At 40.4% G+C, this 26,826-nt stretch overlaps 1 protein-coding gene across 1 annotated transcript in view; it reads left to right on the forward strand.

Annotated features, from left to right (window-relative positions):
• csmd3b (CUB and Sushi multiple domains 3b) overlaps positions 1–26,826 on the forward strand; it is a 300,140-nt gene that overhangs the window by 226,444 nt on the left and 46,870 nt on the right. The window contains exons 21-44 of the mRNA XM_069516453.1: positions 1,154–1,342; positions 5,311–5,411; positions 5,660–5,728; positions 5,870–6,026; positions 7,957–8,148; positions 10,943–11,069; positions 11,529–11,731; positions 12,128–12,319; positions 12,608–12,746; positions 13,028–13,215; positions 14,236–14,354; positions 14,521–14,596; positions 14,731–14,847; positions 17,958–18,071; positions 18,326–18,421; positions 19,166–19,369; positions 19,685–19,809; positions 20,214–20,310; positions 22,491–22,595; positions 23,057–23,175; positions 23,700–23,769; positions 24,325–24,441; positions 24,699–24,908; positions 26,139–26,327. Coding sequence (XP_069372554.1) covers positions 1,154–1,342; positions 5,311–5,411; positions 5,660–5,728; positions 5,870–6,026; positions 7,957–8,148; positions 10,943–11,069; positions 11,529–11,731; positions 12,128–12,319; positions 12,608–12,746; positions 13,028–13,215; positions 14,236–14,354; positions 14,521–14,596; positions 14,731–14,847; positions 17,958–18,071; positions 18,326–18,421; positions 19,166–19,369; positions 19,685–19,809; positions 20,214–20,310; positions 22,491–22,595; positions 23,057–23,175; positions 23,700–23,769; positions 24,325–24,441; positions 24,699–24,908; positions 26,139–26,327 — 3,315 coding nt within the window. The remainder of the gene's footprint in view (positions 1–1,153; positions 1,343–5,310; positions 5,412–5,659; positions 5,729–5,869; positions 6,027–7,956; positions 8,149–10,942; positions 11,070–11,528; positions 11,732–12,127; positions 12,320–12,607; positions 12,747–13,027; positions 13,216–14,235; positions 14,355–14,520; positions 14,597–14,730; positions 14,848–17,957; positions 18,072–18,325; positions 18,422–19,165; positions 19,370–19,684; positions 19,810–20,213; positions 20,311–22,490; positions 22,596–23,056; positions 23,176–23,699; positions 23,770–24,324; positions 24,442–24,698; positions 24,909–26,138; positions 26,328–26,826) is intronic.

Genomic DNA, 26,826 nt, shown 5'->3' on the forward strand with positions numbered 1-26,826 from the left:
CAACAGCAGCCATCACTGAAAACAGTTTTCCTTTGTCTAAAACTACAGCTTCAAATGGTAGTTTGGAGTCGGCCTGAGTCAGATTTTTACAAATAACAAACAGGATTGATTGAGTTACCGTTGGTTTGAGTATTTGAGAAAAAAAATGTCCCTGCGTATAACCGACAGAGTACATCCATGTCCAAATCATAAAAAAACATTTTTAATTCAGAATTTTCACCAGCACAGAACTGTATCTGTATTATTGTTTCGCCCCCTTTTAATTTGGAGTAGAAATATTTCACCACTGGCCTCAGTGACTACCCATAAAACCTTATTCCTGGATAGTTCAAGAAAAAGCTGAGTAGCAGAGAAGTTACACAACATTAAACTGAACGCAATCCACCATTAAATAACACAAAAGTAGAAAACATGAGATGGAGACTCCTCATGGCCTCATTGGTGGTGTTCTGAAAATGTGTGCAAATCACAAGTGCTGTGTCAAACCACAGTCGTGTTACTTTACCATCACCCTCTTCAAAACGAGTTAAGCTCCATAATTAAGACAAAGTATTAAGCTGCATCTGCCCCTCATAAATCACCATCCTTTGCTTAACTGCCCTTTCAAAACTCTCTTGACTTTGGAATAAAGGAGCAACTTGAGCCTGAGTTTACACTGAAGGACGTCGTTCCACCTCCCAGATGGCGTAAGCTGATTCTCAGAACGTACCACATGGGAGGTGTCGCCAGAGATGTGACTTTCCATTTGTGTCATATTGCAGCACGCTCTGAAATACAAATCACATCATCGGTCATAGCTCAGTGAAGATAAAGCTCCTGCTGTATCTCGCTAAACACAAAATCATCGAGTTCAAGTCAGGACCCAGGCTGGAGTCAAGTCGGACTTTAAACTGGAAATTGAACGCAGTCGTATATAAATGGTTATACAAAGATCAGTGCTACTAAGAACTATTTCATGAGGTGTTTGCATCTTAAATCTTTATGCCCTCTGTCCCTTTTGTACCTATAAGAGGGGATTTAAGAGAGATTAATGTCTTTACAATTAATTAATTACATAATTTTCCCCATACTTACTTATGCCACTATTAGATAGTTTTTAAGTTAAAATAAATGTTTAAGCCATATCTTGACTTTCCCAATATGTTTTCTGCAGAATACACCTTGGAGCCGTGCGAGGACCCCGGAATGCCGCGCTTCGGCAGGAGGAACGGCTACAGTTTCGGCGTTGGTGACACGTTGTCTTTCTCCTGCAATGTGGGCTATCGACTAGAGGGGGCGCCAGAGTTAATCTGCCTGGGCGGTGGGCGGAGAATGTGGAGCGCTCCTCTCCCAAGATGTGTCGGTAAGTGCTAACATAACTGCTATTGCCATGTTTTTGACAACCGTGTCACACTTACAATATCATAGAATAAAGTTTTTCCTAGCAAACTCTAGGACATCTAATCTCACATATGATTTGTTTGTTTCCATCATATTCAGCACAGTGTGAAATGTTACCTCCTGAAAGAAAAGGAGGTGACGTACTTCTACTATTGCTGTTATATAATTTTTAATCTATTATTAAATATATTTAATGAAGAATTGAATATGCACGCTTGAAGACAACACGAGCTCCTATTGCAACAAATTTTAATTTAAACTTAATTGATAAATCACTATAAAGAGGCTATGGCTTCCGAAGAAAGGAATTAAATTTACTCTTATGGGATAATTGGATGAGTAATAACTAATCAAAGATGCACAGTGAAACAAAAAAACTATTTTAACAAAGAGTGATGAGCTGAGTGATAACTTGAGTGAAAGTGGAAGATGATAACGCTCAGGTGAGGTTTGTTTTTGGGGAGGAAAATCCTGGTTAAGCCATAAACCCAGTCATCAACTGCAGGACAGAAACGATTGGCTTAACATAGTTTGGGGCTGATGTGCAGTAAAGACCTCCTTGGCTCGACACCAGAGGCGTAGTCGGACCGGCAACCTTTCATCGAATCTTGGTGGTTTTGTCCCAGGAGTGTCACTGGTTGCCTGGTGACAGAAGTTCAGCCAGCGGTCTCAGCGGTTTGAGGGTTTGAAGTCTGACGGCAGACTCCTTCTTTTGACACCAATGTCTTGTTTAGATGGTCTGGAGTGGGCGTGGAGTCTGAGTATTTCTGACGGGTTGGTGGTGGAAGAAGGTGCTGACAAACTCCAATTACTGTACTTTGCTGAGAAAGTTTTAAACGTGGTAATAGTTCCAAAAAAGAGAGAAAGTTGGCATTCAAACTTCTGCGCTGCTGTTCGTTGGGTTCAACTTGCTCTTGAGTTTGCTTGGAAATAAAGTTGGAGTTTGCCAAAAATTACCTGGTGAATGAAAAGAAGAAAGGGCACTAGGACAAAAAAAGAAGAAGAAGTACAAAAAAGAAAAGAGCAAAAGGTGAGAGGGGAAGAAAAAGCAAATCACACAAGACTGAGGAAAGAAAGAGCTGCACCCAGTCGGTCTGTTTATCATTTCGACTCACTGTAAGCAGCTAGGAAAAAGGGAATAGCGGAAGAATACAGTTTTATTTTCCACGGAGTGCATTTGAGTCCATGGTGTGAGGCAAGGACCCTGGTGATAATTATAGTCCTTTCGTGCTATCGTCTTTATGGGGAGTAACATTCAAATATTAATCAGAGATGAGTCCTTATTGAAGTAGATCTTCCATTCTTTGGAGATTTTGCTTCCATTTGCCTGGCGTCCAGTTTTAATCCATCAGGCTTCTATGTTAAATCTCCAAGAAGCTGGTCTGTTGGGGGAAAGAGGAATCTCTTGTTTCTGTCATAACACCCAGGTGTCCTGTATCCTGGCTTGTTTAATAGCTTGTGACTGATGCCTTCCCAGAGTGAACTAAAAGGACTTTTAAATGAACTGGGCTTCCACAGGCAGCAGTCGTCTTTGAAAACCACATTTAAAAAAAGGCAAATTTCAGTGTTTTGGCCCGTTCACCTTCCTGTCATCATGAGTTTTACAGTCAAGGATGTTATCAGAAATGTGACTCTGAATTTTTCATTCAACACAGCAGCTCTTTAGGATTTGTCATGAAATACAGAAGAAAATACTAAAGTAAGATTTATTCATTGTGAGCAGGTGTCAGATTGATGCTTTTCTGTTCTTTAATTTGACACGTTTCCATTTCCTGTGATAAACAGATGTGGCAGAACGCAGTTGGGCTTTTGTAATGTGACAAGTGTACATTAGATGCAGGTACACACTGCTACACTCTGCCAATTTTAATGGAGCTGTACAAGCAGCAAACAAACTAGAACGTGTCAATACAACATGAAGTGAAGTTTAAAGGCAGTATGGATGCATACAAAGCAGAGAAGTGCTCAGTGAGCCATGAACACAAATCACAGCAAGGACACTTCTCTCGCCTGGAGTGGAAAATGAGATTAATCTGAGTTTCATCACTAGTTAATCAAGGCAGAAATATCACATTCACTTAAAGGGGAGAGAGTATTTCTCGGATAATTAATTTGAACATGTTAAGACACATACACTCCAGTGTGTAACTTACATGTCAACAAAGCAAGAAAAGAAAAAAAAAATAGTGACACAAAAAATGCTGTTAGAGGGGCCGTGATATTTTCCTGCTCTTTATTCTGGGTGTTTTATCAGCTCTGCAGAATAAGGGCTTTATTCTGGATTAAGGTTCAAACCAACGTTCATGTCTTTGTTACATTGTTGACATTTTTGTCTGGTCATTTTTGGTTTTAAATTGCAATTTAGGCAGCAAAATAAATCCTTTGGTATGCGTCTGTCTGTATCTGACATTAATTGGTTGTTATTTTGGTTCAGACTAAACTGAATTGAAGGTCCAGACCAAAGAAGGTTGTTGCACCCAAATTCTAATATAGAACATTAGTTGATGCACAAAGATCAATACTGGAGACTGGTATCTTCAGGGTCTGTGAAAGTAAGAAATGTATAAAATTGGATTATATATGGGAACAAATGCACAGTCGATGAAGGACAATACTGAGAACACATGACATTGATACTGCAGTCTGTCACATGGTTGTTTTCAGCAACACTGTGAGAAGTGTGGGACGACATCAGGCACAGGGAAAGAGACATGTTAAAGAGCAGATTCAGAACAGAGAATATTGTACAAAGCCACGTTTATTTTCAGCTTCGCTCGATGTTTGCAGAGACGGCGTTTACGTCTTTTGGATCTTCAGCTCTTCAACGTGCAAAGACTGATAATGTAAAGAGGTGGGGGTGGAGTTTCGTGCCGGTGTTCAATGGTGTAGTGCAGTTCGCTATATTTAGTTCCTGTACGCTGTGTTGCATTGCTGCACGATGCGGTGCACATCACAGAGGAAGAGCGAAGAAGAGGAGAGGAAAGGGATGATTAGAATCTACCATGCACGATGCAAACCTGAGATTGTTTTGTTGCTTTTCTTGCTGCCTCTGTAAAGCTGAATGCACGAATCATGTAAAAACACATAAATGTGTTTTTTATTGCTTTAATCAACTCAAACTTGTATTTTGCAGCTTTGTTGGCCTGTGTTGATTCTGTACTTAACCGAGCAGGTCAAACATATTGTTTTCATAAAGTACTGCTCACAAAGGATTTGGAGTGCTCCCAAATTGATGTCTTTGCCTTTTCAGAGAGAAAATATTCCTATGCGCATCTGTTACTCCTGCACATTATCTTCTATTTACTGTGCCACCTTTGTTAAAGGACAAGAGGGTGAAATTGGATGGAAAAAGGAAGAGGGGAAAGGAGTGGAAAAGAGGAAGCGACGGTTGATTGAAATAGAGGAGGGTAAAGGGGCTATGGTTCATAGAGAGGGGGAGAGAGAGAGGGAGTTAAGAGGGAGAGGTTGGAGAGGTAATTTTCTAAATGGAAACTCTAGCAGCGTGATTTATTGACGATATGACAGCTGTAATATGACTATTACACCAGTAGAGACACAGAGAAGGGGGAGAGCGATACAGAAAGAGCGAGAGAAAAAGAAAGAGAGGGAAGGGACATACGTACTGGAGATAGAGGGCACGTGTGAGGCGTCTCTTTAGGTAAATTAGTTTCTGAATTTTACAACCGACCCATTCCCTACGACAGACGGCTTACAATACAGCTGTTTAAAAGGGTTGTTAAATTACTCTCAACACACACACAAATGGAAAACACACACACATAGACAAACACACACACAAGAGTTTTAGATTCTGTCTCATAACAAAAGTTTCCCCACATGGTCACATCACACCATCATAACACTTATTTATTCAAACAGTGTGTCGTACCGTGTGTATTTTAATTCTCTGGTTTCTGTCTTTGTCATCAGCGGAGTGCGGCTCCTCCGTGATAAACAACGAAGGGATCCTTCTCTCGCCAAACTACCCGATGAACTACAACAACAACCACGAGTGCATCTATAGCATCCAGGTCATAAATCTCTACATGTTTTTAATATGCATCAAATGTGTCCTTGCTGAATAAAGACCGTGCTGCTCATCCTTAGGTTTCTTATTAAAGAAAAGAAGGTAATAGAGACTGAATATTGCACACTGGGACTAATGTAGAAAGTTGTAAAAGTTGGTGGAATTTATGAGCCGTGTTGAAACCTCTGTGAATACATTTGTTGTCTGCTTTGTTGGTCAATAAATCTATTTTGGATTTCCTGTGGACTTCAGGTGCAAGCTGGGAAAGGCATCAACATCTCTGCCAGAACCTTTCATCTTGCCCAAGGGGATATACTCAAGGTAAACATGCGTGCGCACACACACACACACACACACACGATGATTGGTCTGTCATTCTCCCCGTCTGGTTTAGAGAATAGATTTAAAAACCGGGTTTATTGTTGGTCCTCATGAATCTGGATTGCACTGTTTTCTTGACAGATTTATGATGGCAAAGACAACACAGCCCATGTTCTTGGAGCGTTCACTGGATCGTCCATGTTGGGCCTGACGCTGATTTCCACTTCAAACCATCTCTGGCTGGAATTTTACAGCGACTCAGAAAGTACGGGGGAAGGATTCAAACTGGTTTATTCAAGTAAGTTTACAGGGAACATGGCTGACCTTCACAAACTTTTTATATATGTAGAGCCTGATGATGACAAAAGAGCTTATAACTTTACTGAAGTTGTAGGTTGTTTGTGTTTTGAGTTGTTTTTGACACATTTCCAACTTTAATTCATTATAATTAGTAAATGTCATTTCTTCTTTAAGCCGTGTATTCCAATTAAAATGTGTGTGTTTGGAAACAACTATTTTCTACTCATGCCGACTAAACTGGACCAGCTTGTGGATTTTATCCTATGTTTGACAAACAGTAGCATGATAGTTCATGTAGTTGTGATTGTGTCCCAGCTCACACCACAGGATTAAATTATTATTTTGATTGAATTACTATCATGACCTGGACTGGACAAGACATAGGAGTACTACACATGAGGGGAATGAGAAAAGACTACATCTCATCGTTATCTTCATCACATCAATTTGATGAATAAATGCCATGTGACAGCTGCTCTAATTCCTGACAAATGTAACAAAGTTGCTGAATCAATTTAACTCCAAATGGTTCCAATTTGAAACCCTCAAAGAACTGATCGTTAATTGCAGCAGTGAAACGATCACATGAAAATTGTCATGTTTGATTAGCAAAGCTTTCAGAGAGCTCAGAGTTCTGCATAGGACGGGGGGTGTTTAAGGTGCGCTCTGATGTCCGCACGTCTCGTGGTGCCCTCTTGGACGCATATTTGCCCTAAAATAATCAAATTGCATAAATGGAGTCATGCTGGATGATTTGCACAATGCTTTGAAGTGGTATTGCTTCTGCTACGTGAGTAGAGTGGTGCATCGAATGGCAACATCCCAACACGTTTCAGCCATAAAGACCTTAATCAGGGCACTGAATGACTTTCCATGTAACAAGAACTGACGACACCCAATTCCTTATGGGACCTTATTACAAACTAACCATGGTGATTGTATCACACAAAGACTTTGTTGAAGCATCAATAAGGAGACGGACTGAAATAGGGAACTTTCATTTTCTGACCTTGTTTATTTTGATATCTGATCTTTTAGAAAACTATACTGTTTTTATAAATATGTCTTAGATAAATAACTGTCTGCACTGAGACTGATCTTATGACCACAAAGTTTAACACTTGCCCTGATAAGCCTAATGGCTGAAAAACATGTCGACATGTTTTTGCTGTTGACATGATGCAAAATCCATTAGATATTAAAGGTTTTATTTTACTTAGCGCCCCCTGGAGTGCCTCAGTTCCCTTCAACTTGACTAAACTGTATCTTTTGTTTGTATAGTACAGGAATATTTTCCTTGTCATGTCTAGAAGAGCAATTTCAGACAGGCAGCCATTCACACTCAATGTCAGGGTGATGACAGATTTGCTCAGATTACTGAAAGGTAAAAGTAGAGCTTTGCAAATGGACATTTTTGAAAGATTTAGACGTGCACATACCTTTTAGGATATGATTCAAATCCTGGCACACCTTGTCTTCCAAGTAATCCCAAAGATCAAATCCTGGTTAACGTCTTAGAAGGATAAGCTATTTATACACCTCTTCATATCCCGCTCTTCAAATTTATGTACATGAATAAACAGAATATTCTGGATATCACCGTAGGAGCTGATCTTAGACTCTGAAAAACAACATTAAATTGGATCAGGTGTATACATGCTCCAGTATCATTCCTAATATTGCAATTTCTCATATATCTTTGTATATTTTTTAAATTAAATTTGGATAAGAGCTCAACAGGATCTGTGATATTAGCGATCTCGTAAACAGAATACTACAGTGTGCCAGATATTAAGGGAATATTGCTATGCAGCTAAAGAACTCTGATTTCTGTTTTCTCTAGTGGGTCTCAGACATCCCTGGGAGATTGTTTTAAAAAGTACACACTTCCAAGATCTTTCACTATCTTATTCTCTCTCTCACTTTAGGTTTTGAATTGTCTCATTGCGAGGACCCAGGCGTTCCTCAGTTTGGTTTCAAGGTCAACGACCAAGGTCATTTCTCTGGGAGCAGCATCACGTACAGATGTGAGCCCGGATACACTCTGCACGGAGCTTCCACACTGAAGTGTATGACGGGGGAGAGGAGAGCCTGGGATAACCCTCTGCCTTCCTGTATCGGTAGGTCTCCTGCTGCCTGTCCTTAAAAAAATCTTAAAATATAGTCATCTGGATTATTTTAACGTCTCACCATACCACAACTTTTTACAGGCATCGATATACAAGTATTTGATAAATAGCTTTAGACTTGGGTAACACTGTATATAAAGATGGACAACATGACAGATCCCCAAAAATGTATAATCAAAAATGAATCATCCTTATTGCCCCCAGTAACTGTCTGCTTACATACGGCGTAGCTTCGACACAGGCATGACTCAGCCTTTATGATATCAGTAGGCCTCACTGTTGTGGACCTTGTACCACAATACACTGCAGAGTCACTCAGACCTCCTTTATGAAATACTCAGGCGAAGGTCACTTTTCTGTTCAACCATTCTCTTATTTTCCCATAGTTTCATACAAGACGGTCGTTTACAAGTGTCACTGAAAAGCTGTTTTTGTGAAGGAGGCTTTACCACCTGGACTCCCTCTGCACAGCTGATCCTATTCTGCGGAACTGTCTTTATGCTCACCCAATGCTCTACTCTATACTCAAACACACAAATCCAATCTTGTTGTATTATACAGTATTTGTATCTGCATGATTTGAACCTATATTCATTCTTAATCCATAAAGAGCAACATGAGAAACCTGCTTGTTAGTGTTGCTTCATAAACACGTTTTAACGGGTTTAGTTTTGCTGCAGAGCACTGTATCAAAGCATGGACCATTTTAGGGAAACAATAAAACCTACTGGGATGTAACTCCCCTTTGAGTGTCCGCATATTTCTGAATATTCCATTATAACACCATTGTCTCTCTAATTCATTTTGTAGGGCTTCAAACTCATGGGAAATTACAACCACGCCACAGTCCCAAATATCGATGTCAACAGGCCAATAATGGGGTTTCACTGGCTGTGTAATTCAAGGCACACACACACTATAATAAACACACATCAGTGTATTAGTATGTGCTGCCTCAAATGCCTTGATTTGTATATTATGTTAAGCTTATTTGGAGAGATTTTCATTTCCTCCTCGTAGATTTTTGGTTGAATGATTACATTCTCTAATTAAACCCAAACAAATGCTAAGCCCGTTCAGATCCACACACAAAATGGCTTCAGCAGCTGTAGCCCAGATGGGAGCTATAAGCAGAACAGCAAGGCCGATGTTTTAAGCACCTTCTTGCTTCATCGCAGCCACTGAAATTTCAGATTTTGGATTCGGCTTAATAAGTCTCTCTCCTTCTCACTATCAATAATGAAAGAGTCATAAAACCACTGGCTGATATTCCTTGACTTTATATTTTAGAAGTGTCACACACTGACCTCAGCTAACCTCCAGTCTTAATATTATATTGCTTCTTATTATTACTCAGAGTGTTTCCTTCTTACTCCAGTGGCTTCTCTCCCTTTTCTCTGTCTTTTTGCCTCCTCACCTTTCTTTTCCCCTTCCCCTCATCCCAACTCTTAATATTGCTCCTATTACTTGAGATAATATATTCCAGTGATGAAGGGAGGGGAGCCTGGGGGAGAAGGAACATGGCGATGGAGGAGAAGCAGAGAGGGGATGAAGTTAGTGGAAATATATAACCAAGAGAGACAAAGAGAGAAGGGGCAAATTATTTTCTGTTATATAATGTGTGGTCATTTCTGTAGGGAGAAATGTAGGATCAGAACTTTGTCTCTTCTCTTAACTTCTCTCTTCTCTCCCTGTGAGTTAGAGATAAAAAGACAGACGGACACAGAGGAAGAGAGTTCTCGTCTTTACTCTTTCATTTGTCTCCGGGGTGATCGTTTTATCAGTGCTCATGGGCGACTGAGGTGCACCTAGTGGATCTAATTGCCTTGATAAACATTTGCCACGGGCCCTGTTCAGACCTGGTTTTAACTTCCTCCTCAGTAGGAGACTGATCTAAGTACAGATGTAAATGCACCCACGATGCACGGAGGACGCATTTGTGGGTACAAACAAATCAACGAGAACAGAAAATATAAGTTTGATTCGTTGTGAAACTCCAGCGGCACAGAGGACGTCAGCTGAGTAGGCGGTCCTTCATATGTGGCCCACGACGGATTTCCGTTCACACTGTTAAAGGAATGTGGACACATGCGGCCCAGACCACCTCCGAATGTGTTCTGGTGTGATGGGACCGTGATCTGGGACGCTTGTGGCCACATGCTTCAGCTGTGTGAATGTGGGTCACATTAAAGGACCGCAATGAACTGAAAGTATCTTCACACATCTCAGTGTTTCCCATATATTGATTTATTTGTGCCCCCCCACCACAATATCAACATTGACCCCGACATAAAGATTTGTCTGCTATTTCAAACAAGTAAAATCTTATTCCATAGTAGAGCTGTCTCTCTCTCCCTCTCTCTCGCTGTCTCCCACACACACAAACACATTGACAATGAACCCATCAGTATAATTGGACTCATTAAAAACAACATAATTTGCTCTTCGTGAACAGAAATTGTGTGCTAGTTTATTTGCATACAGAGGAACACATGTGGAGACGCATTCTAACGTCAGGTGTGAACTCACCAACTCACAGCTGTCCGCCTGTAATTGGATCACTCGAGATGCGTGTTAACACCACGTCTGAATGAGGCCTGGACAGATGACTGCATGACATGTTATATGGAACCTGCACAATTGAATACACACAATCAACTGCTCCTTGGTTGACCAGAAGTGTTTAAGATTTTCATGGTTGTACTAATAATACTGTGATAAACGTAGTTGGCGTGGTCTGTGTGTTGGTACAAATTAACAGTCTCTAATGTCTCGATGCCTGCAGCGGAATGCGGAGGTCGTTTTAAGGGCGAGTCTTCGGGTAGGATTCTTTCACCTGGATACCCGTTTCCCTACGACAATAATCTACGCTGCACCTGGACCATTGAGGTGGACTCTGGAAATATTGTGAGGTAAAGTATTGTGACGTTAAAATAACACCATTGTTCATTTTCACTCCAATACTTGTGCAACATTTGTAAATAAATAATAACTTCCTTTGAGTTGGAGCGTTCATAGCTATTCTGGAAATGTGATAAAGTGTAAGTGTGAAAATGACAAAACAAATGCTGTGTGTGCATCGTAAAGGTCTGTTCTGTAAATGCTGATTGTTGAAACATTATGCTCTTCACATTTGTAATATAATGAGGATATTGTAAACAGGACAGGCACTGGTAACAGATAGGATACACATGATTTATATGAAACTGATTGTCCTTTGGATTATATAATTCCTCATATTACCAAAAATCACTATCAAATTAATAGTCTTCACCGCAAACACTGCTTTGACATTTTTATATTATAATATTATATTTTGATTAAAATGTTAAAATGTTATTTTATCTGTGTCATTCTTCTTCTTTTTACAGTCTTCAGTTCTTGGCGTTTGACACAGAGGCCAGCCACGACATGCTGAAGGTCTGGGATGGACCGCCTGAAAATGAGATGTCTCTGGCAGAGATCAGCGGGTCTCTGCTACCCGAAGGGATTCACTCCACACTGAACACAGTCACCGTACAGTTCGAAACCGATTTCTACATCAGCAAGTCAGGATTCGCTATTCAGTTCTCCAGTACGTCTTGTCCACGACTAATACACCAAATGTTTTGGAATTGATAAAGTTGTGATCGGAATTATTGAACCTCCCGCTCTAGTTAATTTTGTTATTTTGATTTAAAGTTGTATCCTGACATTAATGTGTGAGACTATACTATGTTTTCAGATAGTACTGTAAGTATTCATTTAAAACACGAAAACAGAAAAACCTTACCTGACCGGTCAAAAATTATCTTAGCAGATATTTAATAATGCAGGATTTTAGACTTCTTACTTTAATTACCACTCATTTTAAGTCAGTGCATTAACTTCATAGCTGTAGGTATCCGGTGCAAGATATTTTTATAATTCTACTTCTTTTTTTCTCCTCCACTGTCTCATTTTTCCCGTCGTCCTTCCTCTCCCTTGACAGGCTCAGTGGCCACAGCCTGCAGGGACCCAGGCGTACCAATGAATGGCAGTCGGAGTGGAGATGGCCGTGAGCCGGGGGATTCTGTGTCCTTTCAGTGTGACCCGGGATACGAGCTCCAGGGGGACGACAAAATCACCTGTATACAAGTGGATAACAGATATTACTGGCAGCCCAGCCCGCCTCTCTGCATAGGTGAGAAGTCCAGCCTCCATTTATATATAAGGTCAAATATTCGATGTTCACAGCAGATGGGGTTGTTTAGGGTGGCTCAGTACTTAACACATACAGTATGATATTATTTCATTATCCAAATATCTGCTCGGGACTTGTCATTTTGAATAAAAATTGTGTAACTTAAAATAATAAAACATTGTCCCGACTGAATTCAAATTAGTTTTTGACCCTGCATGGTTGCATTTGATAGAATATTCAAATTTTACGATATTGTAAGACTTACCGCTGCTTGTCTTCCCATCATAGCTCCCTGCGGAGGAAACCTAACAGGCTCCAATGGGTTTATTCTCTCTCCTAACTACCCTCATCCCTACCCTCACTCCAAGGACTGTGATTGGCTCATCGCCGTCAACTCTGACTACGTGTTGTCCCTGGCCTTCATCAGGTAACCAGCAAGTCAGCTGATGTAAGACTGTATTAATCCTGAGTTAGATACAGTGAAATGTAGGAGAATATAAAATGAAAATAGACCTATCACACTGGATTAGGCTGAATTTTTGGCGGTATAAAAAAGCGGCAAAATTAATTGCAATTATTTTCACTCCATTGTGATTGTGTGACCAAGTTCCTCCTGGTGGCAACACTACATGTCAGTAATGGCTCTTTTTCAATACCCCTGTTCTCACCATCTGTTTCCCAACCTGTGTTTTCTTCATCCATCTCTAGTTTCAACATCGAGCCAAACTATGACTTTGTGTATATCTATGATGGCCCGGATAGCAACAGTCCTCTGATTGGTAGCTTCCAGGACAGCAAACTCCCAGAGCGGATAGAGAGCAGTTCAAATACCATGCATTTAGCATTCCGCAGTGATGGGTCTGTGTCTTACACTGGCTTCCACCTGGAATACAAAGGTAAAATATCCCGCCAATAGTACCACCTCCCTTATGTAAAGTGAATACTGATTGAATAGACTCTAAAATACTGAAAAAAAGGTAAAAGTACAAAGGACTTGAACACAAACCATAGATTTTGCATTTTCAGGGAGATGAATGTTTGGTTTAAATATGAAACAGACCTTCTTCTGTATAATTTATTCTGTATTAAGTATGTCACAGCTTATATCTTGGAGTACAACACCTGTATTCCTCATAGAAATAAACATTCTTTCCAGGTGGCGTTGTTTTTATAGCCACTTTGTAATTGTCAGTTGTTTAAAGAATCTTTTTAATATACACTGATGTGATTGCAACAGGGACTCTCTCTGTTTTTCGTAACCAAAGCAGCTTGGGAAATTTCTATTTTCGGTTTTCACAGTGAATGTGACAGTACATGTTTCAGTTGTGTCCCGTGATAACAGGATGGCTCCAGAATGTATTTAGAAATATTTAATTTTGACATTACACAAAGAATACTACATTAAACATGCAATACACATGTATATGCAGTGAGGTCTCCCAAACTAATGAAACTGTGCATCATGCAGATTTTGAGATGACAAAGAGTGACAGCTCTCGCCGTTATGTCCCTGCTGAATTAGTGTCTGTTGTTAGAGTCTATCACAGAGGTCAGTTTGATTCACTTGCACAAAAGAATCAACACCAGCTACACGTGGACTCAGGAATTAAATCTTAAATTGATGCAGAGTGGCTGTTAATCTTTTGGGAGGGGGGCCAAAGCCATAATTTACAAGGTTCGTGTACCATACAAAAGCCAGGGGATGAAGTTATCGTTCTTGCTTCATCTTTGGCGAAGGCAGCTAAGTCAGACAGACTGTTAAAAAGGCCAACGGAGCGCCTGCTTCATTTGATTATGGCTAGGGACTTAGTTATTATTAATTTGACTGTGATTTGAAATTGATTATTTATGTGTCTGTCGCTTTTTCTTTCCCTCATCCTCTCTCCCTCTCACTCGTTTTCTTTGTCTCTTTCCAGCCAAACTGAGGGAATCATGTTTCGACCCAGGTGTGGTTCTGAATGGAACCAGGCTGGGGTCGGATTACAAGCTGGGCTCTACTGTCACCTTCTACTGTGAAGCAGGATATGTTTTGCAGGTACAACTGAGTGGATGGACGGTTGGTTGGTTGGTTGGTTGGTTGGTTGGTTGGATACTCCATCGGGTTGGCAGATGGATGGATGTTTGGTGTGGCTGGTTGGTTGGTTGGTTAGGTACTCAATCAGGTTATCGGATGGATGAAAATTATTTTGTCTTTTCTTTAGGGCTACTCTACTTTGACCTGCAGTATGGGAGATGATGGAAGACCTGGATGGAACAGGGCACTGCCTAGTTGTCAAGGTAACTCACATAAAACACAGACTGACATAAAAGTACATACACAGAAGAAAAACAGTGTATTTATGTTCACAGGGTAATACTGTCTTTGTATGTGAGTGTGACTCTGTGCCTCACTGTGTGTTTTCTCTCCTCAGCGCCCTGTGGAAGTCGTTCTACAGGATCAGATGGGACTGTTTTATCTCCTAATTTCCCCAGAAACTACACCTCTGGTCAGACTTGTGTCTACGCTATAGCTGTACCCAGAGAGTTTGGTAAGTTTATCGACACACAAAGTACAACACAGTGTCATGCCGCCCATGCTGCATTGCAGTAAGAAGCAGTCGCTCGTGTGTAACTGTACAGCACTCTGAAGTGAAGGTAAAGACAAAACAGTTGAGAACGAAACATGCGATCACAATTCTCTTAATGCACACACATCTCCGACTGCGTCCTTTGTGTGACAGACTGAACGTTTCTGTGTCTTAGTCTGTTTGTGTTTTGTTTTTCATGATTGTAAATAAAACTGTCGATCACAGCCAACTTCTAGCAAATCAACAATCTATGACAGAAAGAGCACTGCTGGCCACAAAACAGCTATTTCTACAATACTGGTCAACTCTTACTCATAACACCACATATTTAACTTTCTTACAAGCATTAAAAAATAATATGATCAAACAGTTTTATTGTATTCAAAAGGCCATTATAGAAGCACAGAATGGAAAGGTTGAAAAATGTTTGATTTTATTCAGGCACACGCTGGAATCTGTGGAGGGAACTCTTTATGGTTTTTAAATTGCAATGAAAATCTAGTTCAGATATTAAACATGATCAAAAGCTGCTCACTGGCCATTTATTTTAATCCAGGTCAGGGCTTCATCATTGATGCGACATTCAAAGACGAGGCTGGTTTTATCTTTCCATGTTTGATCGGAGAGTCTCTGAGCTGGACATAATTGCCACATAATGAAGATATGAATATTGTAGAGGATTATTCACATTAACTGAGGCTTTGTTGTGAAGCTGAGGTCATTTAGGGAAACAGGGGGCTGCAGAGGGTGTAGTCAAGACATAATATTTTAAAAGTCAGTTTATTACCATAGTTATTTAACTACAAATGGAGGAATTTCTGTCTTTCTGTATTTCGATTTTCCCTGCGACTGCTCAACCAATCTAATTTCTTTGCGAGCATTTTAAGGACCCCAGGAAGCACAGTGTCACCTGTGAAGTTTTGGTTGAGCAGTGAACAGTAATTCCTCAATAACCCTGTTTTCTGATGACATTATCAAATCACATTCCAGCTTGGGTCCAAGCTTTTACACACAATCAGTAATTGGTGGATATAGTCTCCTGTTGTGTCCTGTGTTATTATGAATGAAGAGCAGGCTTCCCTGAGGCTATTGACAGTTTCTGTCTCATTATATTTGCATAGCAACTTTTGTAGTGTCAGCTCCATGAGGTTTTGACTGAGTGGAGCTAGCATTTGGTTGGCCTACATATTGTATAAGACACAAAGACGTCCTCCCTGAACCTCCCACACAGAGCAAGAGACAGATTGTTTTGTTAAGTTGCTGTGCTGGAGACTAACATCATGCTACATTAAGTTGTCGCTGTCGTTCTCATCAACAATAACATGCCTATGATATTCGATCTTACTGGAATTGTAGGTAACAGGCTCATAGATGCACTCACTTGAGGATCAGAGAAAGTGTGATGAAAACGGCTCCTTCGGTTTCGACATCAGGTGGGGAAAGACCTTGGAATTTATCCCTGTGGAGATACTACACCTCCTGTTGAATCAGGACACAGCTCTGAGGACCCCCATCGAGGCAGCTCATAGGGAGGCATGGCAGCTCCACAGGGATCGGTGCCCAGGCTTTCTCCGTTTGATGCCAGGACCTGGAGAAGCCTTTCAATCAAACAGAGAAATATTTTCAGTCATCAAATAACAAGTCGGTTAGACTGAGTCAAAGTTTGTTTGACAAGTTACATCCTGGATGACTGAGCAGATCTGATTTGGTTGTATGTGACTGCAGTGCGGAGGGTGTTCACTACCAATGAGCCCTTGCTTGTGTGCACTGTGTGTGCTGGCGCATATATATTTTGTGCTTTCTTATCTCATCATAGGTAAAATACATTGCTGCATTTGTGTCTTCCTGTCTGAAATATGGGCTGCCCCAAAACAATTTCAGCTTTGTGCTCTTCCACCTGCTCTACAATCTGTCAGTAATACGACGAACCTTAATCATTCGGATTTCCTTAAAATCTATACACCGTCTAAGCCTTTAACTATTTCTGCTGACTGGCAGAATCCTATCATTTTTTACGTCCACTCCACTATGACCATGACAGGCCTTTAAGAGGTTAGATTCATCTATCATACAGAGCTAAACTCCTTCTTGATGAATTGACTCTATACACCTACAGGGACGATTCAATGCCAAACGAAAATACGCTGTTTTGTATCTATCGTCCAGTGCTTGTAGTTTTCACCTTAGATCACTCTTTTTTGAGCTGGAGTGATGTTGTAGCAAAACGAGGAGCATGCTTTAAAAGAACTTGACAAAGAGAAACATCTCTGTGCAAAGTGACCAGTGACCTTCTCTTAGCATAATACCCTTGGCTGTGTATAGATTTAATCCTTTACAAGATTTCAGCCATTTGGGCCAAGGAGAGAGAGGGGGGAGGGGACGATGTAGAGATGTGAGTGTGTTCATAGTCAAGGAAAGAGCTGGGCAGTCTTGTGACTGGTTTGACGATACAGCGATCACCTGAAACAGTGAGAATTGTACCAGCCTGAGTAAATCCGGAGTCTCAGAAGCCCTTAAATGTTACATGTCACTACAGCTGCCGTAAAAGAACTTGTGTTTTAGCAAAGGATTCTCCAGCCATTATATGGGAGTCCTGGGTTTAATGCCTAGTTACTACAGCAGCCTTTTTATGCCTTCCATTTTCCTCTATACCAAAGTAAAACAACTGTCTGCATAACTGTGGTGTAACAAATGGCCCAGACCTCATCTTCAGGCAGGGACATTTTAAACCACTGCAAACTATGTGACCTTAGTCACTTATTTCAAACTAAAAGCTGAGAGCAGTGATACAACAAATTCAATTGATATGGGGGACAGGTTGGACAAGTGCATGATGAAAATAAGGTAATATTTTAACTCTTAAGAATCCTGATATGTAATTTTGTGCCAATAGTCGGTTTCAAATAGAAGTTGACACTGCAGCTTAATAACATTTAAATTGGGTATTACAGGTTAATTTTATCATTGGAAGGTCAGTCACACACAGTGGCTTGGAATATTAATTTGCCGCCATGCAAGTGTGGTTAACTCATCCCTTCATCTGTCCCTTTTCTCTCTTTTTTTCTCTCCAGTCCTCTTTGGTCAGTTTGTGTTGTTCCAGACATCTTTAAACGACGTGGTAGAGATCTATGATGGGCCCACACAACAAAACACACTGTTATCTTCACTTTCTGGTTCCCACTCTGGTAAGAATAGATGGATGGATGGATGGATGGATGGATGGATGGATGGGTGGATGGGCGGATTGGTAGGTTTGTTGATTGGATGGGTTGGTGTTTTGATGATTGGTTTGCTGGGTGTCTGGATTTTAAGATAAATGGGTTTGTGAATGGATGGATGCGTGGGTGGTTGGTTGGTTGGTTGTCTGCCTGGCTGGATGAATGACTGGATAGATGGATGGATGGATGGATGGATTCTTTAACTCTGTCTCAATGTCTAGGTGAGTCTCTCCCTCTGAGTTCGGCAAACCAGATCACCATAAAGTTTACCACTGTTGGACCGGAAACTGCGAAAGGATTCCACTTCGTCTACCAAGGTCAGAAAACAATGAGCCAGTTATTTCTAATCAGCTTCATTAATAGAAGTGGTACTTGTTCCACTTATACGTTTTTGCCAGATCACTATAGCTATAGCACAATTAAAGTCAGCCACTTCAATCAAATAAATTGGATTTTCTAGGCCTAAGGGTTTGCTTATACATCATGTTTAAGGTTTCATAAGAAATCCTTCATAACCGCAGTGAAGATTTGTGTGAGGAGCTAGTTAATACCCCTTAAAGGACATCTGGACTCACAGCCCGTCACAGTTTGATCCGACCCACGAGGCACCGTCGCAGAGCAGATTATTGATATAGCACAGAACATTTAGGAAACAGTGAAGGGCAACACAAGAAATATCCAGTTTTACTCTCTGGCCTGTGATGACACTGATTTTTATGTGTGGGATTACTGCAGTTTGATACCAGGGGGAATTGCTTTCTTTGTAAGCCATGCATGGGACATTAGAAAGGTTAGTGTGATATTTGTGTTCAATAATTCAGTCTGGCCCACACTTTTGATAGGAAAAAAAAAATTATCCCTACCCCTGCTTTACCCTTCTTATACTACAGGGTATAAAAGTTTATCTCTTGTATTTTGTAAGTGACCATTGCAAATAAAATGCCACAGTTACATTGAGAGGTTTGCCCAGGCCAAGACAGGCAGAAGTAATAACTGCACATTTAGAATTCCATTAATATTAAGACTTGTTCGTATTTGTGACGTCTTCCTCGTGTCTTCAGCTGTACCAAGGACCAGTTCCACCCAGTGCAGTTCAGTCCCTGAACCTCGTTTTGGGAAACGTCTCGGCAACGACTTTGCAGTCGGCTCCTTGGTGCAGTTTGAGTGCAACCCTGGTTATGTCCTTCACGGCTCCACTGGCATCCGCTGTGAGAGCGTCCCAGACAACCTGGCACAATGGAACGACACCCTGCCAACATGTATAGGTAAAGATGCACCAGAGATTTTTCTGTTTACCTGTTCGGAAAGCAGTATTGTCAAGAGGAAATAAAATTAGCACTTCACTAAAATAAATCAAACACAGTCTCATCGAAACAAAAAACACATTGTAAATTGGCCAGACCCTAAATGTCCCCATGCCGAAGCTGCCACACTGAATTTTAGTTCTTTGGCCTCCACCTCTTTGTTGGGGAGAGTTGGTACAACCCAATTTCTATTTTCTTGTTACTTGCAGACAAAAAAGTTGTTTCACCCTCTACTTCCCCCTCCTCTCTGTTTGTCAACGCTCTCCTCTCTCCCAGTTCCCTGTGGGGGTGCGTTGACCTCTCGACGTGGGACAATCCTGTCACCTGGTTATCCGGAGCCGTACGACAACAACCAGAACTGTGTGTGGAAGGTGTCCGTTCCAGAGGGAGCTGGAATACAGGTAGCACCTCTCACCTGTCTCCTGGCTGACCGATGTATCATTGGCTTAAAAGCTGAGCAGGCGGGATGTCAGGAGAGATAAGATATTGTTGAGTAATAAAATGATCTGTGATAAAAGGACCATCCAGAGATAAGTAGAATGGATCTAATCAGGAGAGATAAGACTTGATTGCATGTTAGCTAAATTGCTTTCAAAGAAAAAGATAAAGATGCTGTTGACAAAATTTAGACAGACAAAGTTTTTCTTAATTGTTGCAGTACATCACATTAAGTACAAGTTTGTTTTATATGCAAATTACAAGTTTTTTTATTGAGTATTCACACAAATTAACAGACCATACCATTTTTTCCTGAATTTATTTAAAGAACAGTTTTTTGTCTTTTCTCTTTTCTTGACTTCTCCAGATACAAGTCGTGAGTTTTGCCACTGAGCATAATTGGGACTCCCTGGATTTTTACGACGGTGCAGATAACCATGCACCGAGACTGGGCAGCTACTCAGGTAAAACATTAATCTACTGCCACTAAAGAAGTTATTCATATCAGAAACATTCTCGTCATTATAATGAGTTTGTTTGAGTTAATTGCAATATACAACTCAAATGAAATATCACACAGTTTAGAACTGAATTGATGTGACAATCTTTTTAAAGCTATAGTTAATTGTAGATCAAGTCGCCGAGACAGCACGACTCTCTCTGCTGTTTGTATCTTGATCACAGTTAATATAACATATTTATTGAAGTTATTAATTAAATGCAATATAGGTCGGGGAAACATTGCGTGTTGTCATAATGTTGTGAGACATACAAGACGCTGCTCATGTGGCCCCCTGCTAAGAGCACAGTTGGAGCTAAACTGGTCTCACAGCAGGAACTGAGGTTCACACCCACTCACACCTGGCTGTCTGTGATTCCTTGAAAATCATATGAGAAATTTATGTTGCATAAAAAATTAATCATTAGTCTCACACTGATTCTCTTCCAAAAAAAGATGTTTCTTTACCAGTTTTAATATAATCAGTTAAAACACATTAACTGCCAAAAATGAATACCTTCCTAAATGTTCCCAAAATTTGCTGCACAATCTTACCTTAACTTTTTTTAAATTATGGTATGCTTGATATTTACCATTGATTACACGCAATAAAACAGTAATTTAGTTGGTTCAAACCATAATTGATAGCATTACATTGATTTATCACCCTAATAAAGAGCAGGAGCATAAAAAAAACACGTTTCACTACTTACTGTTTTGCAGCCTAACCTTTTGTTTTGGCAGAAATGCAGCGTCAGTGATATATATTTTAAGTCGCAGGGAAATCTACCACCAGCAGCTGCACACATGATCTGTCAATATGTTATATGTGTCCTACCAGTTTTCTTTTAAAGTAGTTTTTAACAATCAGTGAAAATATGCTTCATAAAAACAACAGCTGGTTATAAGTCATGTCATATTGTATATTTTAGATCGCCATTCTATTTTTCTATGCATGTAGGGAAAAAGGTAAATAAAGCAGAGTGCTGTACTTTACTGTGTCCTTTGGTCTGGATGTCTGCACTCACCACAGTGGAACAGCCTCTGCTCCGAATGCCTCTGCACCAATGCTCACACAACTCATAATCAGCCAAAAGCATGTGTTCAGGCTGGGCCAAGCATTCCTCTGGATTTAATCACTCGAATAATTCAAGCAAATGCAGAGTCAGCATCTTCTGGGGATACTAATACTGCTTTTAGAGAGCCAAAGTCACCTGGTTATCTGCCGGCTGCGTTAAATAATCCATGGAAGGGCTTGACATCTTTATGTCAAACTGGATAAGACATTATCGAAAAAGAGTCTGCAATGAAATGACTAAGATAGTGATTCTTTTCCATTAATAATAACGTTGCTGCGTCATGATTAAAACTTTCTAAAAGGGTTCATTACAATTGTTAATGAATCCTGTCACTCAACAATGACTGCTGTGGTTAAACACATGCTGATAATTATTCATCATCATTCATAATTAAGGAAAATATTTTTTTTTTTTATTTTCCGTCATGATAATGAATGGGAGTTTTTCCTGGAGTGTGAACACAACCAGCAGGGGGTCCGCAGACTGTTCAGAAACCTGCTAATTAATTCTCTTTACTAAAGACATCCATCGGTCTCATTCACTGTTCATTCAGAGGGATTTCTGTGAAACATCGATATGTTTTGCAGATACAAAGGCCACTGAATAAAAAAATATGTATTTATTTAAACAGAGTAATGCTTTGCTCATTGCTCGCTGGACTCACATGAATTTCAATATTCCTTTGCATCAAGGGACATAATTAAACAAGTTGTTTTGAAGGGGCCCCGACAAAATCACCCTGTTGCACTGACGCCAGCTCTGCTTCAGTCGTGCAGCACCGGCTTTTACTCTGCACTTCTCCCTCACCACGCTATGTAGGTCAAGCCAACATTTGAAAAGTGGTTTTGTATACGACAGATGTCGCAAATAAAAAGTAATTCCCTTCTCGCTCCTCTGAGAACACTTCACAAACAAAAATAAGGGAAAGTGTATGTTTGGGAGGGACTTTTGTTGTTTTCGTGTGCTGTCAGATAACTGTGATCATTTGCTTTTAAGCCTCAGTTGAAAAACGAAAAAATTTGTTCAAGGACCTTTGTTGCTCTGTTTCTTTTCTCCCTGCATTCAGGCACCACTATCCCCCCTCTCCTGAACAGCACATCCAACAACCTCTATCTCAGCTTCAGCTCGGATATTAGCGTCTCAGCTGCTGGGTTTCACCTGGAATATACAGGTAACTGCTTTATCTTGGAAACAGCATGACATGAGGCTGCCTGTGCAATAAACACATAAAACTTAAAGGTTCTGTGTGTAGAGTTTAGTGATATCTAGTGGTGGAGTAACATGTTGCAGCTGAATACCCCTCACCTCAACCTCCCCTTCTAAACATGATGGAGTGCCTGTTGTCATAAAAACAAAAGGGGTGTTTAGTTTGTCCAGTTTGGGCTACTTTAAAAAACATGGCTGCCTCCGTAGAGAGGACCCGCTCCTAATGTAAATATGAAGTATTGAAATATAAAGGGTCCATTCTAGGGTAAAGAAAACAATTTGGACGATTTAGATTATTACACACTAGTGAAAACATTACTATGATTATTTTATATTCAATTTCTGCCAATAGATCCCGTTCAACTAAATCTTACACACTGCATCTTTAACTGAAGCTTACAATGTTATAATTTTGGTTTTTTTCAGCTATTGGGTTGGAGTCGTGCCCAGAGCCTCAGACTCCAAACTATGGAATTCGACAAGGAGACAGATTCATGGTGGGAGATGTTGTGCAGTTTTCATGTGAACAAGGATACTCTCTTCAGGTATGAAAACAACCTGCATATATTTTTGGTTTCCATACTGTTTCGGTACACATTCAAACTGAGGAACTGGAGGATCAAGTTGCAGTTTAAAGCAAAGCGACTCCCTGATATGTCTGAAATCATTAAAGGCTGCTCAGAGTCTCTGATGTGCTGCCATTCCCTCGTTTTTTCTGTCCCCTGGTTCTGCAAACCAAGAAATATTTAATCTGTAAATCAAAAGGGAACCCTCATTCTCAAGTGGTTTTTCCCGGCTCATACTAAACACACAGCTATTGTGTGGTTTATACAACTCATGAATAATGAATGTCTCTGTTGTGGTCTGCCCGATGCCTGTGTATCATACTGTACAGCTCTAATGAAGGTTTGCCTTTGGTCATGTTTAATGTGCAGCTGTGTGAGTGTTACACAATCCACTGTTATTGCAATATTATTGCTGAGCGGATAACACAGACTTAATTATCTGCTCATTTGTGTTGATTTCCCAACTGGTGTTTGATCATAGATTGCTTTTTTTTCATTTCTAGGGTAATGCACATATCACCTGCATGCCTGGTCCTGTTAGAAGATGGAATTACCCTGTACCACTGTGTCTAGGTAGGTGTTGTTCCTCACAACATATATGCACTACACATGTATCCATTCAGGTCTGGATACACAAAGACACATGCTGAGTTTCAGTGCTGCAGAAATGCTGCAGGCAGTCTCCACTGTCGTCTCTGACTCTCTGCAAAAGTGAGCCGCTTGATCAATTCACTGTTCTGTGATGAGCTGATTATTTAGTATTCTGTACACAATTAGGCTTTTAAACTGATGCAAAGTTAAGTCAGACTCTGCCACAAACGTGCACGGTGTTGCCAAAGCATCAGAATGCAAACGAGAGGAAACAAGCGCCGGACACATTTATACTTGTGCGATGCTGATTTACTCAATGAGGAGTTTTTATTAAAGATTCAGGATATTAATATTGTGTTGAATATTGTACAAAATGTCATGTCGGAGATGCACAAGTGTCCAGTCAGAAGCAACGTCCTAAAAAAGAGGAGAAGCATGTCTGCCCCGCTCAGTGAGGTCACCCTCCTTCTTTTGATTTTTGCTCCTTTCAACACCAAACCACCTTTTTTCTCTTTGTGTGTGTGCGTGTGACTCCAGCCCAGTGTGGTGGGTCTATGACGGATGTAAGTGGAGTGATTCTAAGTCCTGGTTACCCAGGCAACTACCCCAGTGGATTAGACTGCACATGGACAGTCAACTTACCTGTCGGCTTCGGTAAGAAACACTGTCAACTTTCGACTTGAGCATGAAATATGTGCAGTTCTGTTTTCTCTCTTGTCTCTTGTCTCTGTCTGCACTTCTGTGTATCTATGTTATTTACGGATTAGTTTGTTCAATTTCTCACTCATTCATTGGATTAGCTTCGGTGGCCTTTATCCATGCTTTTCAATTATCACACATTTGCTTGTATTGATGACCGCTCTGTCCGTTTGTTTACTACAGTAAATGTCACGAGCTGTGTATTTTTCCAGGCATCCATCTCCAGTTCCTGAACTTCTCCACCGAAGCAATCCACGATTACTTGGAGATCCGCAGTGGAACGCTGGAGACCGGCTCGGTCATCGACCGGTTCAGCGGTCCCGTCATCCCAAAAGCTCTGTTCAGCACCACCCACCAGACCAGCTTCTTCTTCCACAGCGACTACTCACAGAACAAACCAGGCTTCCACATCACATATCAAGGTGCATGTTGTCTCCACAAGTTCCTCTGCAACCTCTTGTTTACACTGATTCTCTGAGGAAAGCAAAAAACAAGAGCTGGCAACTGACAGGTTCTTACTTTACTGAAAACAGCAGCTCTTGCCAATGTGGTCATTAGATTTATACAATTTAATTTCTCAAGAGTGACAAATCAAATTAAAACAAAAGTATCAGACAACAATAAAATGTTTCACAGTTGCCAAAAATTACTGGGCTCATGCAGGTCCCAATAATTTTCATGACTAGATGAATGTTATATTTATTGTCTTAGGCAACAAAAAAGGTTTTAAGCACAATTACATTAATTGTGACAAATTTGACAAATTAGCCTTAATTTGTTACCGGTATTCCCATCAATGGGGAAATTACAATGGCAGATGAATAATAGCTCTTATCTGATAACAGCAGCACAGCCACAGTGTTTTAACAGACAAAAAATATAAATATGAGCAGTTTTACTTTACTGAATGTTATCACTACTAATGGATGTCTTCCTCAGCTTTTCTTGAGTCATGCAAACCCTGTATTTTTGGCTGTGAAGTCATCAGGGTTGATTATTTTTGTAATGTGTAATATCTAGAAGTCTGCAGTCAATATATTTTTTGTCAGAGTCTCTGCTCATCATTTCATATGAAATGGATATTTTAGATTCAAGCTTCTTTCCAAAGATAAAGTGGCCTTGACAAAACAACGCATTTCAAATTAACAAAACACATGCAAAGAGACTAAACACGAATAAAATAAGGACATGTCTTGCACATTTGTTGTCCAATGTATGACGACGATTCCTTAATGTGCATTTGTTTTGTCTATTTAAATTTGTTATCTCACTCCACAGCACGTTGAGCTCTCAGAGCCTCCGTGCGGAGGAATTACGCCTTCTTCTTTTGAACTCTTTCAGAAATTAGTAATGACAGATTACATTTATGTAGGAGGAGGGTCATTTCAGTAAGTGAGTTCTTTAGGCCGGGGTCCAGGCCATTTGCAGGATATTCAAAAAAACAAAGACAAGCCCAGTAACAGCCCATCAAACAGCCCATCAAACTTAGATATGAATTGAATTTAGGGTTGAAGTTCCTGCATTAACTGTCTCCACCAATTTTAGTTGTCCAGAAAAGTGCACAGAAAGATTAACCTGCAGATTTAGGAACTTCTCCTCTATTCTTGTATTGTTTCCTTTACCTGCCTTGTGCCGGTTTATCGTCTCTCTAGCCTATCAGCTCCAGAGCTGCCCAGACCCTCGGCCTTTTCGAAACGGCATTGTGATCGGCACGGACTTCAGTGTGGGCATGACAGTGTCGTTTGAATGTTTGCCGGGATACTCTCTGATTGGAGAGGCTTCGCTCACCTGTTTACACGGAATCAGTAGGAACTGGAACCACCCGCTGCCACGATGTGAAGGTGAGTCAGACTGGTGTCTGCGAACCTGTTGTCATTTAAATGCATTCTACAGTAGTTTGCTTTAATGTGAGATATTTCTTATTTTTACACCTGGGACTGAAGTTCTCAAAGAAACAGCACTTGTGTTTTATATGGAGAGTATGTTCACATATTGACATATTCAAGGTGCTGTACAGGAACACTAGAAACAAAAAAAAAGACAAAATCAAAAGTTTAAAACAAATTGCAAGCAAAAATAAAAGAGATTAAGACAGGTAGAATAAGTGAGATATTTTAAAAGATTGTTATGTACAGAATTTAAATATGTCAAATACTACAATTAAAATGGAGTAAAATACAAATATGGTAAAGGCACTAATGGGTGGAGCATTCCTAAAAACATCAGGCAGTTGTTTTCAGTGTTTGAGACTTGACCCTGGGTGCCGCTAGCAGACCCCTCCCCAGTAATCTCAGAGGTCTCATTATTTTACTTCCTTCAATGACCATTTTATGTGCACTT

This window comes from Paralichthys olivaceus, chromosome 20, assembly GCF_024713975.1.
Source record: "Paralichthys olivaceus isolate ysfri-2021 chromosome 20, ASM2471397v2, whole genome shotgun sequence".
Taxonomy (NCBI): domain Eukaryota; kingdom Metazoa; phylum Chordata; class Actinopteri; order Pleuronectiformes; family Paralichthyidae; genus Paralichthys; species Paralichthys olivaceus.